Below are 19,793 nucleotides of genomic sequence, written 5' to 3'. Positions count from 1 at the left end.
AAATAACATATAACAATATTAATATTCTCTATTTAAATAAGTAAACTAAAATTATGGATCGTTCAAAAGAAATATACGAGTAAATGAATATTCGATATCCTATCCGAACTATATCCAAATCCAATTTGAATCGAGTCCGATAGCAAGTTAATCCAACCCGTTTTCACCGTAATTATAAAATAGAGAGAGATATTTTAGCCTTTCCACTTCTTTTTCTAAACCGGTTTACTTATTCCAAAAATAAATATTTACTGAAAAAATAAATAATAAAAAATAATTATATTATTATTACTTTTTGTAAAGGAGAATGGTGGGTCCCCTTCTCCCCCTCCTCCATCCATGGAGCTCGGGAAGGGATTGGCTGTGTGGTGGGCCCACTTTTAGCACAGGCGGTTGAAGAGAAGAGAAAGAGAGAGATTCCTACAAGATGACAAAGATAAAATTATTTGTCCAATAGTAATTGATAGTTGGATTGAATTTATCTCTTTGTTTGATATTTTCTCCCTCAAATCTTATTCCCTTTTATTACAAATTTTATAAGTGGAATTATCTTACTCTATAATAGCCTGTTCTTCCCACTTTAAATCTCTTTTGTATTCTGTCACAATACATTGATAGATTTTAGCTATAAAGTTATATCAGGTTTTTAAACTCTACTCACCATCTTACCCTCCTATAAGCCACCCTACTTTACGATTGTCCGCCGCCATCTTTAGATATCCGTTATTTATTTATCTAATTTTCAATATTTCTCTATAATTTTGATTATATCCTGATCTCAAAAATCACGTTAAATTAGAATCATTAGATTCCTAACTCATAAGAAAATAATATAATTCTTTATATTCCTGGGAAGAAGCCAATCAAAAGCTTGCCAAGTGGATGGCTAATAGAGTTGCAAAACTTACGGCACTACTAAATAAATAAATAAATAAGGTAAAAGAAATGGAGTAGCAAATATTGTGGACATACGTCCCAATCATCAAACTTTTTCTCCGGTGGAGAAGATGCATCTCAACCTGAGAAACTTTCCCTGTCATTTTCCACAGGCCATGGACTTCCAAGTGGGACATTTGATGGCATGAAAAGATCCAAAGAGAAGTAACTGTCCTCGACCAAATTATTATGTCCTTTAAATGCTACTAATGGGTAAGATGTCTGTAAGATTATTAATATGTCTTAGAAAGAGGGTATATATATATATAACCTTAATGCAATACTTTTTCAGCTGATACAGTCCAAGTTCTATGTTCCTATGCCTGTCTGCCTCTATAGGCTCTCATCATTCCAAGTCATTCTAATAGTTACTGATGGTGACTATCCACAAGATTTAGCATCTAATAGTGCTTGCTAACAACCAGGATTTAGAATCTTAATCAAACCAACAGTGGTAAAATTATTATTGAGATCTGTGACTAAACTCCTCTTGCTTTGCTTTTGTGTGTTGTGTGGCAGTGCCCAACAAAGGTAAAGACTAAAAAAGAGTGTGAGCTCTGGAGCAGCAGGAAAAGACCCAAGTTGTGGTAACAATCGCCGCGTCCCTTGTGTGACCATTGGACCAACCAAATAACCACTGCTAGATCTCTGGAATTATTATATAATAACCTTTGTTTTTATATGGCTACGAACAACAGATGGCACATCAAACCCTATCAAAGATCTAATAAAGCCATATGTGGGTGGTCACTGGTCACTGGTCACCAACAACTTGCTAAGCCTAAAGGCACAGATTGGCCAAAGACATCTCGCATAACAAAAACTGAGCTCTCTAAAATGTCAAGAATGAAAAAGGAAAAGGGTGAAATGAAAAGAAAGGAAACCAAAGAGAGGAATTCGTTAACAGTAAAGCTTGAAACGCTGACATCTAACAGTGTATAATTAGATTACCATGCAAAGCATTTAAATCCATGAGTCTTGATATTTTTAAGGATTATTTTAGCATTTTGACTACACTGGAAGGAAAATATTGCAGTGGCAAAGCATCAGTGGTGAAATCATTCTTCCTAGCCGTGTCTCTACCTATCTTTCAGCTCTTCCTCAAACTTCTGCAATCTGTCGCGGATAGGCGACAGAAAGGACCTCAAATCCTTGGAGATCCGCATTTTATCATCCGCCGCCAGACCCTTGTCATCGCTAAACCTTATTTCGACCTGTAAGTACAAGTGGAAGGAGTAAATCTCGAGTTCCAAATCAGCAGAGTTCGAACAAATCCTCTCGACATGACTTTGCAGGAAAGGATGTTATACCTGTAAGTCCTCAAGTTCACCAAAAGAGAACTCTGGAACATCCAGATGGCCTTTAATCTTCTTCTTCTCTTCTTGGATCAACCATTCTCCTGTTTTTAAGTGCTCAATTTATCAAGCCAAAAACACTAGAAGGAAAAAAAAGAGATATGAATCAAGGACAGAATTAACTTATATTATCATATATCTAATAATCTACCTTTAAATTTCAAAGTTAACTCATAAGTATAGCCAACTCTCTTCTTGTTGCGTACTGTAATAAGAAATGCCTGCAAAATATCCAAAAGGTTAAAAACTTAAAATTCTAAATTTTCTAGTTGCATCTATCACATCCAGATATGGGAATTAGCACAACAACCTAGAAAGCAAACAAAACTCAATCTGACTGAACAATCTAATAACATCAGAAGATAGCAGGAAACATTATCAGCAAGATGCTTAAATAAGTTTTCTGACTTTCTTCTGTTCATCACTTCATTTGGCTACATAAGAAGATACTTATGCTTTTGAAGCCGCCATTTATGCTTCATATGCCAAAAAATCAATAAGGAATTAACACAATTCATGAATCTTATATGCCAAAATATCACAAAAGTAAACTTGGAGAGAAAAAGATTATAGCCTTCTTTCTCTAGATTGGAAGTCAAATTCTATTTCTGCCAATGTCCAATGGAAGAAAGAACTGAACAGGTAAAAAAAAACACCTTGGTATGAATCTTTATCTGACAAAAGGAAAAAAGATGCTGTTCTTGCACAGTGGAAGATATTCTCAAGACTGTGCCTTCTTCTACCTGAATTTCCATCTATCACTGTGAAGCTCATACATGACGTCCAAAAACTACAACTGCTTGTCTTCTAGGTTTATTCTGTAATCATAGCCAACTGGCAATTATGTAATATCACATACAATCTTATTTGACAACTCCAACTCCTCCCATATTTTTTTACTCATATATGTTAGTTCTTTTCCTTCAATCACAATGAATCCTTTTCTAAAGCATTTTCTGCTAGATGAGTTCGTTTATTTATTTATTTATTAGTTTTTTGTGACAAGCAGCAGAAGATTCACATTTGCATTTCTGACATTTTCTCCAAAAATTCTGACAACTTCAACCACTTGCTGAAAAGCAAACACCTGTACATCTCACCAGTGAAATTCACATACCCATGTGCCACACACAGACATCTATCATAAAATAGATATTGATTCTCGATCACTTATTTTTTGTAACTACTTTTTGACTCTGTCCTTTGTGGTGGCTTCATCCAAAATCATTTCTCCTCCACATAATATGACAGTCTTCCTTCCTTTTGTCACAATTGGTGCTACTCAAACTTATACAAAGATAACACAGCATAGTGTATTTCATTTTCCTACAAGTAAAGCCATTATCATCTAACCCAGTTTCTGAACCTTACCTAGTCGTTGGCTTGCATGTGTTTGTGCCAAACACAAATCTAGAAAACAAACAAGCACAGATAAGTAGTATATCCCATGGGTCATTTTCTTCACTCAATTATATCATGCATGACATTCCATCAACATGAATGATCTCATCCCGAGATATTTCATCCCTGTTTAAGCTAAATTCTTTCATGTTTTTCACTCGCTTGCACCTTAAACTTCCAGTGAGCTTGTATTCATTACTTCCAGGTCTTTTCGTTGCATTCACTTACAACAAAAACAACCACAAGCCTTTGGCACAGCACCTGCATTTTGGTGCATTCTTCTTCCTTTCCTTGGTATATTTGTTCCATCATAATTAAAAAGATCGCTTATGTTGCTCCTGTATCAAGTAAGCATATGCACACAACTTTTTGAACAGATCCTATTTATGTACATTACAAATCCCTAAGAAAACTTAGATAAGTGCATTAAAGTGAGGCAAGAAGAGGCAATGATTACAAATTACTTGGGTAGGTATTTGAATCATTTCTTCCATTCAACTTGCATCCTGCATAGGGATAACAGGTCTTTAAACTTCATATTCCTGACAAGGCATCCGAACTAGCAAACAATCCTCGAGAAGTAATCAACTAGACCAAAAATACATAAATCGTGAGAGGTACTCAGTATTAAGAAAATAGAAATGCAATAGAAGCAAGAGACTGTCATAGATTTACCAATACCAAGCATCAGCAGTACCTTAGGGATCAGATATGTCCCTAAATGAAAAAAAAAAAAAAAATTATCTCCTGTTTAGACCATTTTATGGTTGAAGGAATCTTCGAAAGTTTTGCTCCTGCATAGCAAGAGCCTAAAATGGAACCAAAAAGGTAAATAACTATCCTGGTAACTTTTATGGCAAGTAATCTATTGCCTGATTTTGCTTCAGTTCAGATTTTTAAGACAACTTTTAAAGGGTTGATGTCAGCTAACAGTCAATCATGTTTGTTCTTTATCAGAGCTCTCCCATTTAACAATTGTGCTTTAGCAGACCCTGAGTTGTTGGAAAAATGCACGGTTGATATATACAGATGCAGACAGACATAAACAGATAACTATATATACAACTATATATATATATATATATATATATATATATATAAAATACACTTCCTGTTAATTTTCCCTCCAACAGATATTGTCATTTTAAGATATCCATCACTTTTCAGTGACAAAACATTCCCCTTCTCAAATTTCAGAACTAGACTCATACCTTGATGGAGAGACTTATTTCAGACATCTGTAATTTTATCATCTAATGAGATCACATGCCGCTGCTCAATACAAAGCTATGTTTATGCATACCACCTGATGTCCTTTTTAGTATCAATTCATCAATCTGTAAGACAGTAACTAAAAGGTTCACCTACCAGAAGACAGGATATTAGATTCATTGCACCCACAAATCAAAGTACCTAGAGAAACCCATATCAGGTCCAATGATGAAAAATCAATTGCAGAAGATTTCAAACAATAATGACCTAATCCTGAATTCCTGTATGAAAGCTAGAAAGAGAACACTCAAAAAGATCCAAAATTTTCTTCGACTTCCATACCATAAAAATCTTTACAGTTTACTGATTGGAAAATACAAGGACAAAAAAATTGTAACCTCTTTCTTAGATGAATTAAAAAGAGCATCAGAAGAAATGCATTTAAATCACCCTAAAGAAGGCCATTTATTAGCGTAAGGCATTCCAATCGGTGTGTAAGAGATAGGGTATACTCACATCGCCTGAACATTTGGACACTTCATCAATGTGAGCTTTACCACTAGAAAACTCCAAAGACTCCAAAGAGCTAAGCAGTTCCTGAATTGAAAAGAAACATTAACAATTCGGATTCTAAAAGAACTGAAAAGAAGTTAATGCTACTGGTCACAGTAAGTACGTTTTTTTTATATCAATCAAACAGTAATATCATATACCTTTATCCTATTGCTTGCCCATGAATTGAGGTTTCTTTCTTCCCAAGTTCCAGCCTGCACAAAGGTACAAGACAATGACATCAACATAGGTGAAGTGCAAATAGATCTAGAAAATAGAAGCATGCGCATAGAAGTAAAAGCTACTAACCAATAATAAAGAACACAGACTTTCTATCAGCTCAATGTGAGTCATATACATGCAAAATGTGAGTTTTTGACCAAACTACTATTGCTACAATAAAAAATCCGAAGTGTTATAGTTCTTAAACATATTCTATAATTACTACACTTTCTATCAGCTCAATGCCAGGTGAAAAACTGTTGTCTAAAACAGCAATTATTAATCGATTTATCATTCCGATACAATGAAAAATCATCATTTTGTGAATAAATGACTCACAAAAGGCTATTTATGAATCGCAGAAAATTGCTTTCTTAGAGAGCGATTTATGCAAATTGTTTTCTGTGAGAGCAATTTATTCATGAAAAACGACGATTTTTAATTATATTGGAAAATTGACAAGTCTATCAAGAATTGTTGTCTGATTTTTCATGCAGCCCTGAGCTGATATAAGTTGTAGTAGTTTTGGAATAAGTTTGACAGTATAGTACTTTAGCCACCAAAATAAAAAAAAAATCCTATAGCAGTACTTTCGTAAAAACTCGAGTTTTGACCAAGTTAGTGTTCCCAAATATTTTTTTAGACATCTAGTATACTTAAAAACTTAAATACGAGACTAGGTGAGTTAGAAAATCACCGACTGAGATAACGATTTTTAAATATAAATTACTAACTGAGTCAACGACTTATATGAAATTTAAAAAACAATGCTAAAAAATTATTGATCGGAGGGAAAGTATTTCCATATAAGTCATTTTATGGTTATATGAAAATTTTCTCTCGTATTTAACAATTTTTTTAGCTATTTTTAAATTTTTATATAAATCTTTGACCCAATTAGCGACTTATATTTAAAAATTACTATCTCAATCAACGATTTTCTAACTCATCTAGTATTGTATTTAAGTTTCAAAGTGAATTAGACAAATAATGAAAAAATTTGAGAGACTTAAAATAGTCAAACTCTAAAACCTCTGCAAAAAGTTACAGATCGCATATCATAAGGTACTGATGATGACAACAGTGCACAGCCTAGCGAAGGATATGGTGTTGCATTTAACTCTGGCGAGATTCGTGCAACGGAGCAACCTATTTCGTTCTTCTTATCTGTTTTTTACATCCATATAAGCACCAATCCAAACCAAGAGGCATTGCTGATTTACAAGTTCAAATAAAATATTTTGCTGCAATAAATCCCTAATGGCGAACATTTCCATGAACAGAGATTCAATCACTATGTTCCTCGGTGATTTTCCCCAGCAGCATTGCACAAAATTGGAGAGATAATTAATAAAAAAGACGAGATCTTTGCAACGCTAGAGCTACTCTTCAGTGCGCAAAAGAGGAGAAAAGGATCGATTTTGCAACGATGCGGATCCAATGGTTGGAGGAAGCAGTAAAAATTCGTACCTGATTCCAGACGGAGCCGAGGGTTGGAGGAAGCAGTAAAGACTCGTACCTGATTCCAGACGGAGCCGAGGTTGGTTGGGTTGGGCTGTTGCTTGGAGATGTCGTCGGCGGAGAGCTTACGAGGGACGGGGAGTGGAGCCGCGTCCTCTCCCGCCTCCCTCACCCAATACGTGTACGACGACGACTGCTGCTGCTTCTCCAATGCCCCGCCCTCCATCTCTCCTCTTCTTTGACCTCCCTCTCCCCCCTCTCGCCAATCGATCTCTACGTAGGAGATGGAGATCGAGATTAGAGTTCTGACAAAAGGGAAGGGGGGAATCGCCTACTTTTATGGAAAGAGCTCGTTCCTTCTCGTCCAATTTTGACCATCTGAGTTGAATCGGGACGCTTCTGGAAGCTTCTCAGTGCTCCAGTGCCTTCTCAACCACAGGCCTGAACTTCTAAGCTACGTGAATCTCGATGTAGTTGAAAATAAGAATATAATATGTGATAAAATAAGATGATTTCCAGGGTAAAAATAAGCTCATATTTATCAAATTATAATTTCAGGGCTTTTTTTTTATAATTTAGTCCCGATAAATTTTAAAACGACTATCAAGCATCACCTATATAATTTATAGGTATTAGCTATATAAAATATATGATCTAAATTTAAAAAAAAAAATACGTATCGAAATTATAAAAAAAAAAACTACGCATTACTTATATAATTTATATGTACATATACAAAAGGTACGCTCTAATTTTATAAAAAGATATCACGTATCACCTATGTAATATATACACATCGTCTATATAAAATGTACGCTATAACTTGCAAGAATGTGCGTATTAAAATTTCAAAAAAAATATATCACGTATCACCTATATAATTTATATGCATCGCTTATGCAAAAAAAATACGTTCTAATTTTTAACAATATACATATCAAGATTAAAAAATAAATTAGTCTAAATCAGTAAAAAAAAATACCTGAATTTATAATTCAATAAATGTGGTGACCTATTTCTACCAATTAAAAAATTAAAAGGCTTTTTACTACAAATTACCCTAATTTCCAAAAAAATTAAATAAACCTCGCTTTATTTTTATTTTTATTTTTTATAGCAGTCCATCTTAAGTTTCAAACCCGGTGTGACAAAACTATGGTTGAGACGAACAAGGTCTCTCTCCTGTTAGTAAATATAAATCTGGAATGAATCGATTCAAGACTCTAACAGAGAGTTGCAGAAACACTATAATCACGTTCCCAGGAAAGGCAGGATTATCCTTCAAGAACACAACCTTCAACAACTAACTAGCAATCATGCATACTGAAGTGGGTTGACTGTAACTTAAGATAGCAAGTGCCTATAAAGTCTTACCAATTGTTTGGAACATTCTATGCAATCTAATAATTCAAGTCCTGAAAAGAAAACAGCATGTTACATCTGTAATATGTCAGAAGTAAAAGCAAATCCACTGAATTTTAATTCCACAAGCAGCTTGTAGATATTATCTTTAACTGCTCTGAAGCTAAAAAAAAAAAATATCGGGTTGATTTTTTTCAGATGGTTGGACAACCAACAGCATCACTACAGGCGTAGCACCACGACTAAATGGTACAAATTTCTTGTTAAAAACAAAAGTGGGACTGCCAAGAAAAACAATTTTGAGGCTGTGCTCGAACCACAAATATGTAATTCTGTCGCGAGGGAAGGACTGCTCTCCTCTGTTCTCCGACAATCTTGATTAGTGTCCTTCTGCCTGGTGCAGTTCTAGGAGTAGCATCTTGTCATGATATAATTTGAAGTCAAATGAAGACCTCAGAGACCAACCCAGTAAGAACGGCCATTAGGGTTGTGGATAGCTGAGGGAGAAGGTGACGTCACACACCATTCGTACCAGACCTGCGACGAGGAAAAAATTGTACCAATTGGTGGGAGGAAGAAATAAAATTTTAAAGGCTTAAGAAGGCATTTCTCTGCGTTCGGAATTAGTAAAGAACCTTTGTAGCACCGCAGCACCGCCAAAAGTGTACTTCAATAGATGATGCTGTAGATACACAGATAGGCTTCCTCAGTGGGAAAAATATCGGAAACCTGGTAGGCAGGCACGAAAATGTCATTGAGGGCAAAGTTGAACAATTCGAATTAAGAACCTGATGATATCAAGTATGCAAGTACCAACTAAACATGTTTGGTGTAGCTATCAATGGTTCGATGCCAAGATGAACATCTTTATACAGGGTCGCATCAAAGTATCCAGCGAATCCTGAAAGAAAAAGACAAAAGACTTTCAACCTAAAATATAAACAACCTGCATTTGGATTTGATGTTCAACTACAAAATTGATCGTGCAATCACAGCACTAGTCTTGGCCTAAGCTTCTCCAGGAGTTCGCCTAACGCTTCAAACATAGTTGCCTCTTGTAGAATCTGCTACTTAATTACACTCGCAAGAAACATAGGAAAGAAAAAGGCAGCCTGAAAAAGAAATAACAAGAAATTGGGCTACACACCATGCACTAGAGCTGATCCAGTATCTGATGGTATCTCAAATCGCAATTTCTTATACCTTTGGTTGCTCTTCGTTGATGAGAAATTAGGATGGGCAAAAGTAAATACCTGAATGTCAAAAAGTTTACCACAAATTAATACAAAGTGAAAAATAATAAAGACAATAAGGGATGAATCTGCAATTGGCACAGGTCAGGTGTTAAAATAAGATCAAGAAGTCTTTGAAGTGTAAACTACAAAAATAATGCAATACTTTTTTTTATTTAAGTCATCAAAAAGTAAATTTAGCATGATCTTACAGGTTGGCAAGGAGCAAGTCTTGCTACTCGATGTAACTTAACGACATATGCAGTCTCGAAATGTGCAAGATCCTTGTGTGATTTAACCTGCCACAGCAAAGTTCTTATTAACCCCATGGACTTATGTAAATCCTGGGCAATGTTGACTGGAGCTTACATCATTATACAACTTTGATGCTGTTATTGGTTGAATAAAACTTGTATATCTGCAAAATCAATTGATAAACAAAATCAAAAATTGAGCACAAGATTCTTTATCAAGGCAATACTAAAAGTGTAAAACTAAACACATCTATCACAGTGCACAATACAAAGAAAGCATACGATGAAGGAATAGAAATGCCATCTGGTTTCAAAAATCTTTGGGCCCCATCAAGACACTCAGGGGACAGTTCATTGTCGCCAAAGGAGCCCAGCAACTCACTTACCTGATTGACATTGCACAAAAGATATCATAAACATGAATCCATAACTAAATATCTAGATACATGCAGGGTAGCTCATATACCAAAATGTCAGCCTTTTCAGGGGCATTCCAGCAACGCATGTCGCTAGAAATTATTGTAACAAAGCTTTCCCACCCTTCCAGCTTAATTAAGCTCTGCAATCAATAAACATCATCATCAGTGTGACCACCTACAGTTTCCAATACAAAAGAAAAATCTAAATGCCTTCAACTATTTAATCAAGTATTCTCTAAGCTAAGATATGTTGGAAGACAGCTAATGGCTAGTTCGACAATATGACGAGCATAAGCAGCACACCGACTTGCATCCAGTGAACAACTCACATGAAGTGTGATAACGGCATTTGGATTTTTCTCCACTGCATACACTTTCAACTTCCGGCCTGTTTCTTCAGCTGCCTGCATTAGCATCAAGTGCATACAACATTTGATATTGCCAGAATAACCAAAAAGAGTAATACAAAGGGGAAAAAAATAAAGAATTAAAAGAAAATAAAATAAACACCGAAAGATGTATTGAATGTAAAGTTTCAGCTACCAAGGCCGCACTGAGACATGTTGATAACCTGCGACTATTTCAATAGAATTCATTTCAACCGAGTAAATTTTTACTTATATTAAACAAGTTCTAATTAAATTATTTTGTTACACTGTGAAGAAACATCACTTAAAAGTTACCTAAAGCTACAAGCAAATTCTTTCAAACTAACTGAAGCTCACAAATTTAGTTATATGGCACTAGTCATATATAACAGCACCACAAGAATCTATAATCAACTTTTATATTAAGAGCATCAATGAAGATCAACAAAGATAAAAGAAAAATTTGCACTTCTCATACCTTAAAATGATTTCCTTAATGTCTGTCCAACAGGTCACTTTTGATGAGGAACAACAGTCAGCCACTACAGCCTATTCATTTCTTTATTGCAATTTTTGTTTGCCGAGTGTGTTTCAAGGAACTATTTGCCGATTAATTCCTCAATTAGACTACAAATGAATTCCCTGAACTGGTCTAGCTTTACAAAGAATGTTCCAGAAAGTGGGTAAAATAATACACCATGAGAGGATTTTTTTTTTTTTCTTTCGCAACCAAGTTGCAGTATCCTCTAAAGGAGCCATGATTCACGCCCTGACTGGATGATGCAGAAGATTTACTGAGGCTGGAGTCTTGATTCCCATTATCTCCTTGCTGGGCATATCCTCCTATGAAAAAGGGCTTACTGCAGGCTCACTAGAAAGGTGCTACATCCTCTTGCACCAGAAGATCTAATCACCAAGAAATAGTCTCCAACTTTACAAACAACACATAAGGAATTGAAAACAATGCTGCCCCTTTTGACTTCCTTGTGGATAGGCTCATGAAAAGCTTGTTAGTGTAAAATATCCAACTTCCTCTTAGTTGACTACTGACCTCGCGAGTGATTCTACCTCTACATATGTTTTAATTCAAGCAGAGGAAAATGCTATTCAGAATACATCCTTAAGGTCCCTAGTCCAAATACGTCCTTAAGGTTCATATGCTAGACATATCAAAATCCTTTGTAATACATATTTCACATTATAACATACAACCTGGAGGAGAAAATAATGACAAACCCTAATTCATCTCACTTCCAGGTTATCCTGCATTTATAAAATAGAAAGGGTCTATATATTCATAAACCACAAGTTTTAAATGAGGAGCATGATACAGAATATACTTTTTTAGTAAGATCACTGACAAGATAATGTCTAGTTGTTGAAGGATAATGTGAGATTTATAAAGACTTTATCTTCACTTTTACTCTTGTGCTTAGCATTTCTAATATAAGATATAATATTCTGCTATAACATGTACCGAAGAAACTTAGATATGCTTGTTTAATTATAAACAATAGTTATAAGTTATAACTAAAGGTGCTCCATAGAGGAAAAATGTCAGCGAAGTATAACATTGTATATGGGTGGCCATCCAGAAAGATGGCAAAGTACATATTGTTATGAACCATTGGCTTACTGTATTGCTGATATTTCATGATTCCCATCTATTAAAGATTGTCATATCAACATATCCGCACATATTCGTGATACATAAGGAGAATCGTGTTTTCTTTATCTTTAAAGGAGCTATCCCATGAAAGTCTTTACACTCAACAGAATCAAGATTAGGGGAATATCACTTTAATCAGAGCATGAAAGAGACCTCAACACTTTTTCTACGTATACCAGCCAACACACCAACATACCTGGCACTCAATCCATGATTAATACAGGGATAACAAACAGTTTTCAACTCTTCGTTTCCACTTCAATATACTCATTAAATGCCATAGATACAGAAGTAAAGTGCAACAAACCTGCAGAGACGCTCTTACTAAAGGTCCTCTTCCTGCTCCAACAACCATTAGCACCTTTTCAGAAAAACAACTGAGATAAGTCATCATAAGGGTCAAGGAAAATAGCACAAAGCTAAACTACAATATGAGTTGAACAAGTGTCCCTTTCACAGTGTTAAATGATAAGTGTCATTACTATGACATACTTAATAGAGAAAACCTAAAATTGGAAAACCATATTATCAAGCAAGCACTTAAACTATCCAAAATTCCAAAAACCAGAGCCCATAACTTTAACATCTCTAAACTGAGTATGTAGGACTAACCAAGGTATTGAACTCAAAAGTGATCTTAAGTTCTTGAGGTTAAAAGCAAATTTTGTACTTGATCCCTAATACGCCACATTATGGGTGCACAAGCAACCTGTACTAAGGGCTGAACAGCCAGTCCAGAACTGTGCAAGAATAGAATCCCAAACAGTCCCATTTTCAAGCTTTGGTTGACTGAACCAGCTCAGCCATGCTTAGAACCATTTGACTACTGAAGAGTATAGAAATGATGTGAGGGTTATTTCTGCCATGGATTGAACTTCCACTGATCCCGATTCATATCGCCAAAATGGTTCAGCTGACTGGGTCGATTTGGCCGATCTCCGATCCAAATTGTTTGAAATAGACGGTTGATCCCGATCCCAAACCAATATTTAAAAACTTAATTTTTGCCCAGCATTAGGAAGGGGGAGAAAATGTGGCTTGTCCCACAGTGAAACATAGGGGCATTGAAGATAAAGAGACTGTTTGGATAGCCCAAACTCCCACAGGATTATCCGGGAATTAGGCTTTCCTTTGGAAAATTTAAATGGACAGGAAAAATTTCCTATGCGAGTATTTCGATAATTTTTTTTCAAAAGAAATATTTAGGAAACACTCCATTCCTAGGGAAAAAGAAATCTGCACTCTCTTCTCTCTCACTCTACCTTTCCTATCTCTCCTCTCCCTCTCCTATTACCATTCTCCTCTTCTCCACCTCTTCAGCCCAACACCACCACCTTCTCCTCCTCCACCCATCACCAACTCCTCCTCCTCCTCCTCATTCTCCTAAGCCCACCACGACCTTCTCCACCACCCATCACCAACTCCTCATCATTCAACTCCACGCACCACCACCACCTCCTCCTCCTCATCCTTTGCTCACTACCTTTTCCCCCTCATCCTCCTCCCACCACCACCGCTCCTACTCCCATCTCTGTTCTTTCCTCTTTTCCTCTGAATTTTCCTAAGCCCTGTAGGATCCTTTATTTATACTTTTCAATTCTTACATGCTAAAATTTCTCTGGAAATTTTTCCTAACTTACCCAAGCAAGCCTATTACGGTGGCTAAGAGATGGGAATAACCTGCTCTTAGGCTGGGTAAAGAGAAGTAGAGAACTGGTAGGATAGTATTAGAGATAACATAGTGGAAACAAGACAAAAGAAATTTACACTAAATGCATGGAAGGAAAAGAATGTAAGAGAAATTCAAATAAAGGAAAGAGGAGGATGTTAGCGAGAAAAATGGCATAGATGTCATATAAGAATGTCTTATGTTCTTGTATTCATGAGTTAAGCATAACTAACCTTGGCCTGTGGTGTTTGAGTCAAACCTGAACATCAACCCATAAGCTAGTAAGGCCATAATACTTGAGTCTAGTTTGGATTATTAATCATAGAAATCCCATCTAAGGTCCTGGATGGACAGACAATCACCCCAGTTGTAGATAGTGCAAAACATATACAAAATCATATATGATTGTTGGACGCTTATTGCCAATTTATGCAAATCCAGCAATTAAAACTTCTTCCTCAATGTTCACTTAGCAGGGGGGTCGGAAGACCTCCATGAATGAAACCTACTCATAGGCATCAATTTAACTTGTTAAAATTGGGGTCACAAACAACATCCTTTAAGTCTCAAACTTCGTCCTTCTGTTAGCATACTAGAAAAGCTCTTCTACTATTCCACATTAAATTATGATCACAAATGAAATATTAACTTAATAACAAAGAGAGATAGAAAAGACTGCTATTCCTATCTTACCTTCACTGTCGTAGAGGCTTGTTCATCTGGAACCATGTCAAGCAAAGCCTTGGAAATTGCCTTTTGATACTGGTAATGTGAGTTCAATATAAGCAACTTAAGCATATAAAACTCATCCAAGTAACATATAAGCCTAAGTATCTAAAACTCATCCAAGTAACATCTAGATGAACACTAGTAGAAAGAATAAGTGAGAACTGAGAAAAATGTCTATTTCAGAGGCTAATACAGCATCCAACTAGCAAATACAGGAACAAACCTGGCTATATTTAACAGTGTCTTTCTCAAATGTCTCGTAAGTTTGAGCCTCCAGATTATCCATGAGAGGCTGTGCCATATAGATGTATGAGGAAACAATATTACAATTCAATCAACAAGAAATCACCTAAAAGAAGGATAAGATAAAATGTTGAAACTCCTAAGATAGACCAAGAGTGTCAGAAAATAACACAAAAAAAACTCACCTGCAAAGGAGACTGCAAGAAGTCCCTATAACCAAGCTGCAAATAGTAATTTACCCAAGTCAAGACAGAGTAAGCAACAGAAATTTTGAGGACCTACAAAATTAATTTGCAAGATTAGATACTTCAAAGCGTTCTTGTTCAGGAAGGGGATCCATCCTTTGATACAGGTAAGCAACATAATCCAGGTATGGCTTCAATGCATGTCGAACAGTTACACCTAAACCACAATGATACGGAGTAGTTTAGGAATCCATACAGCAACTACACATTTAGCATCACGATATGTCACAAAATAGTAATTATCTGTTCAGAAAAGGGACAAAAAAACCAGAAAGACAATTGGATCAATGATGTACATGACTTATATCACAGTATACAGATAGTACCTTCAAAATTATTACCATTGTCACCCATAATCAAGTCTCCAGATACTTCTGGGGAAACATTGTGAAGTGAAGTTCCAGAGATCACTATCTACTTGAAAGCCAGAAGAACTTTGTTAACTCAAATTGTGGACATGAACTTGATGAAGGAAAAAAGATAGGTATAAAAGACAGCAGTAGTTATTTAATGCCATGAAATGTTGCCATTCAATTTAAATCATCTGAATGTAATATCATTGACAACATAGAGAGGAAGAAAAGAATTACTTGTATAGAATGATTAAAAAACCCTGATATCAATTTCTGATGTCGTTTTGACAGACAAGGGTACCCTCTTGCATTTGTTAGAAAGGACTGTGACATTTAAAGTATCTGTCAGGAAAAATATGTTTAATTGGGCAGCATCTCAATAATTGATGCTAAATGTACAAATAAAAAAGGTGTACATTAGTTTGCAGAATGGCAGCTCTGACTGGCTCCCCAAACCATCTTCCAAGTGAGCTTACAGATGGAAGTGAACTCCTGATGAGTGAGTTATTATATTTAGAAGTGAATTTTCTGAACTACAATTAATAATTAATGATGGCATGTACATCTACTGGAGAAATTCATTAAAGGGTACAAGGAGAAGATCACAAGGTTGTTCAAACTTACAAAATCTCAAGAGCTACACAGAGTTGAGCGTGATGCTCACATAGCAGCCGAAATGAATTCCATGATTCCCATGAGTCAAACAATTTTCCATTCTGCAAATTGTAATAATGACATTGACGATAACAGGATCACATTAAAATCAAGCACATGAAGTAAAATGGTTCAAGAGGCACATTCAGATTCCTTATCAACATCTAGTTAATATTAACTACTTTGAAATTTTAAGCTCATAAGTTACACCATTTCTTCTGATTTTTGAAGCAATAATCTGACATCTGGTTAATGATGAAACCCAGCAGCGTAACAACATGTTAATGATGAATTTATTAGTTCATGAAGAAAATCATCAGGTAAAATCAAAGTATTCACCAGATTATTATAATCTGCATTCACAGAATCATCATCCATTGGTTCGGACTTTTCCAGAGGTATCCTGAGCCACAACTTTTTCAAGAGATCAAATGAAGTGAGATTAAGACCTAAACAGAAACTAACACATGAAATGTGAGATTAGCAGCAGCAAGATACCTGCATATTATTTGTACCTTGCAAGATTTGATTTACACATCTTGCATAATTTCCACAACAAGAATCCTTTGGGGGAGGAAGAAGACAGGCCTGCATCCATATAATACATTTAAGAATACCAGTAATACAAAGTTTAGCCTCAAACAGAAGGGACTCAGTATTGAGCGTGAACAAAAGCTCAATTTGTGCTTCTAGTTCCCCATTTTATCTTATGGCAGTGATGGTGTGTGATGCAAAAAAGAACTTGCAGGTAATAGTGATAGGACATAGACAGAAAAATTTTGCCTTACTCCAATTAGCTTAGGTATCTTTAACTAAGTAAACATTCTTCTTAATTAGGGCATAAGATTAAACTGTAAAAAGAATGATACACTAATTAACCCAAATGAAATTACTAGCTGGCCCTTATACTGGAAGAAGTCATTCTACAGATAAAGAAGTAAAATCCACAACAAACAAGTTCCTTGAAACGTCTCAAAGCTTGAAGGACGAACACAGCAAGCAAGTAGATGAACATAAAGAAAGGGAGTAGGTGATCATTTGTTAATTTCAATAGATCATAAACCCAATTTGAAAGAACTGTAATAACAGCATGGATTTCAATTGCTAGAGTAGGCTAATAAACCTGCAAGGACATATGAGAAGCCCATGCAATTTCTTGCTTCAATGTGATCTCTGAATCTAAGCGAAGCTGCTCATCTTCGGAATCTAAGTCAATCCATGAGCTAACTTTTCCTGAAGATCACAAAAAAAGCTTAGTCAAATCACAAAAATAGAACACAAATGGACAGGATGCTCACAGAAGAGAAAAAGAATCAAGTAGTCATCAACAAGCAAGGTGAATAGCAATTTTAAGTCTTTGACCAGCCAGACACAAATTTCCTAGTATGAAACCATCCCTTCCCAAAAGCACACCATCTTTGCAAATAGAGGAAGAAAAAACGCGCAAAAAAAAGCTTAATTACAAGACACCCCTAAATTACAAGGCAGTACCATTTACTACCCTTAAAACATTTTTTTGTTACAGATAGCCCCCTCAACTTTGGTTTTATATGTCATTGATAACACTATTGATGGAACTTGGCAATTTACCCTTTTGACCTCATTACAAAGATTGCTAGGCATTATTAGAGGATATTAGTTACCCTATACACTTAGGACGGAAAATTTTTCCTTCCACCAAGGGGACAAATCACCATTGAAACCTGTTACTCTATTCTCTTCTTTGATCCTTGTTCAACCCTTCTTCCATCTTTGATTTCCTTCTCTCATTTGGATCAATCTTCTCATTATCGAGGTTGGAAGGGGGAAGGAATATCAAAATTAAAATGATAATATTAGAAAGTTTACATAAACTATCCCTAGATTGGAGAAGGAAAGGTGCCATACATGATCTGCTCTAGAGAAGGTGGAGAGGGAAGATACTAGATAAGTGGTGAGGAAGAATACTAGGTAAGGTAGAGAGAGAGGAGATGAAGGTAGCAACAAGTCTTATTTTAAAGGGAAGTGTAGATGGGGGTTTTTCTCCAAGAGTTCCCCTCCAATGCAAAAGGTATTTTGGTACATAACATAAGTAAACATGGCTTGATGAAGGTTCTTATTGCAAGTTATGAAGTATGAACAGCCATACAGCCATACCAACAAGCCCAATAGTGCATAATATGAAGCTATGTTGTGTTTTGTCAACAAACAAAAAGGTCTCATATCTCCTATGTTTTCTTACTAGTATGATGACACGGTACTGATTGTTTTCCACATAATCCAAGTAAACTCTCTAATTAATATAGCTAACTTGCGAATGCAATCCATACAAAAGATTTTTCAAAATGTGCTTAAATAGAGCATACCAACAATATGACTGCTCCACTGGGAAGGGCTAAGAATTAAGTCTGATGCTGCAACAGGGAGAAGTGAGGTTTCTCTGCTATCAATCCCCACTGAAGTAGGTCTATAACTAGGATCAACCTGCATCAGGTTGTATGATAACAAATGTAACTATTGAAAAAAAAAGCAGCTACAACAACAGCTACTTCAATCAACTCTGCGCACTCTAGTATACTCACACCACAAAGAGAGCACTAAATATCATTCTTTGCAAAACATAGAAACCTAATAATTACCATTTCATGAAGAAGAGTAAGGGCGTTCTATTCGAAAGCAAAGAAAATATTCAAAACATAGAAGAATCATAAGAGATATTAAGCAGAGCATCTGGAAGTGCCAACCCTTAGTAAAAATTCGAGTTTTCACCCTCAGAGGTGGAAACTTTAAAGTCAAAACCAGGCATACTAGCTAAAGAGTGCGTGAAACCAGACATCATTGCAGGAAATCAATAAATACCAGAGGAGCCACGATGAAATCGAAGCCGGCCGAGAGATTGCCAGTGAGAACATGCGGCATATCATAGTCGAACTCCGTCTCGACTCCGCAGTAGCGAGAGTCGCTCTTGTCTCCGGCTCTCTGCCCCAGCGGCATTTCTGATCCTCCTCCTCCTCCGAAACCTGGTATCAAGCAGTAGCGGTCGACGAACTGGTTCGGTCGCCGAACAAAGAGAGTGGTAAATTGGATGGATCGCGCGGGTCTGACTTACAATGGCGCCGCCGAAGAAGGGGAGAAGAAAGCGGCGAGAACCGAAGAGGAGGGAGTCTAGTAGGGTTTTTCTCCGGCAGCTTTTAAGTTGCACCAAAGAAAGGTTAGACCCGGGATTTTCTTCTAAAAGGGTATAGGAGGACGCAATGGCTAGGGAGTAGGGGTGTAAACTAGCAGAGCTTGAGCTGGCTCGAGAGGTGGAAAAACTCAGCTCGAGCTGAAGCTCTATTCGAGCAGGAAAAGCTCAGCTCGACTCGACTCGGCTCCAGCTCGATGGGCTCTGAGTGCGGCTCGATGGCTCGTGGGCTTAATGGGCCTAGCCTACGTGGGCCGGCGGCTCGATCCAAAATTTAAGTGTTAAACTAATTTA

At 36.4% G+C, this 19,793-nt stretch overlaps 1 protein-coding gene across 2 annotated transcripts; it reads right to left on the bottom strand.

Moving 5' to 3' along the window:
- Positions 1-1,836: 1,836 nt before the first annotated feature.
- Positions 1,837-19,539, bottom strand: LOC140760542 (protein arginine N-methyltransferase 5-like). Of its 2 annotated transcripts, XM_073097543.1 has the most exons (28): positions 19,175-19,539; positions 18,682-18,799; positions 17,460-17,569; positions 16,835-16,924; positions 16,676-16,750; positions 16,307-16,398; positions 16,099-16,174; positions 15,920-16,006; positions 15,656-15,743; positions 15,392-15,486; positions 15,270-15,305; positions 15,065-15,133; positions 14,806-14,874; positions 12,751-12,804; positions 10,736-10,810; positions 10,454-10,546; positions 10,270-10,373; positions 10,103-10,151; positions 9,946-10,032; positions 9,649-9,754; positions 9,315-9,402; positions 9,137-9,230; positions 8,977-9,038; positions 5,618-5,720; positions 5,421-5,501; positions 2,443-2,512; positions 2,247-2,335; positions 1,837-2,150 (listed from the first exon to the last, which is right to left on the bottom strand). In XM_073097543.1, the coding sequence occupies exons 1-28, from the start codon at positions 19,307-19,309 to the stop codon at positions 2,016-2,018; spliced, it is 2,430 nt and encodes an 809-aa protein (XP_072953644.1). In that variant the 5' UTR covers positions 19,310-19,539; the 3' UTR covers positions 1,837-2,015. The 2 variants fall into 2 exon arrangements, with proteins under 2 accessions (XP_072953644.1, XP_072953643.1); XM_073097542.1 differs by lacking the exons at positions 8,977-9,038; positions 9,137-9,230; positions 9,315-9,402; ... (18 more) ...; positions 18,682-18,799; positions 19,175-19,539 and adding an exon at positions 7,198-7,512 and having other exon boundaries at positions 5,618-5,671.
- Between the last annotated feature and the right edge of the window lie 254 nt (positions 19,540-19,793).

This window comes from Typha angustifolia, chromosome 5, assembly GCF_048772165.1.
Source record: "Typha angustifolia cultivar Huaian chromosome 5, ASM4877216v1, whole genome shotgun sequence".
Taxonomy (NCBI): Eukaryota; Viridiplantae; Streptophyta; class Magnoliopsida; order Poales; family Typhaceae; genus Typha; species Typha angustifolia.
This window is presented reverse-complemented; position numbering and strand designations above follow the sequence as displayed.

Bases quoted from the DNA above. Each gene is read 5' to 3' on its own strand.
- LOC140760542 (XM_073097543.1), bottom strand. From the start codon at position 19,309: ATGCCGCTGGGGCAGAGAGCCGGAGACAAGAGCGACTCTCGCTACTGC. The intron at 10,547-10,735 runs GTGAGTTGTTCA...TATTGATTGCAG, and splicing joins ATGCCGTTATCACACTTCAT to AGCTTAATTAAGCTGGAAGG. The intron at 2,151-2,246 runs GTATAACATCCT...TTGTACTTACAG, and splicing joins GTGAACTTGAGGACTTACAG to GTCGAAATAAGGTTTAGCGA.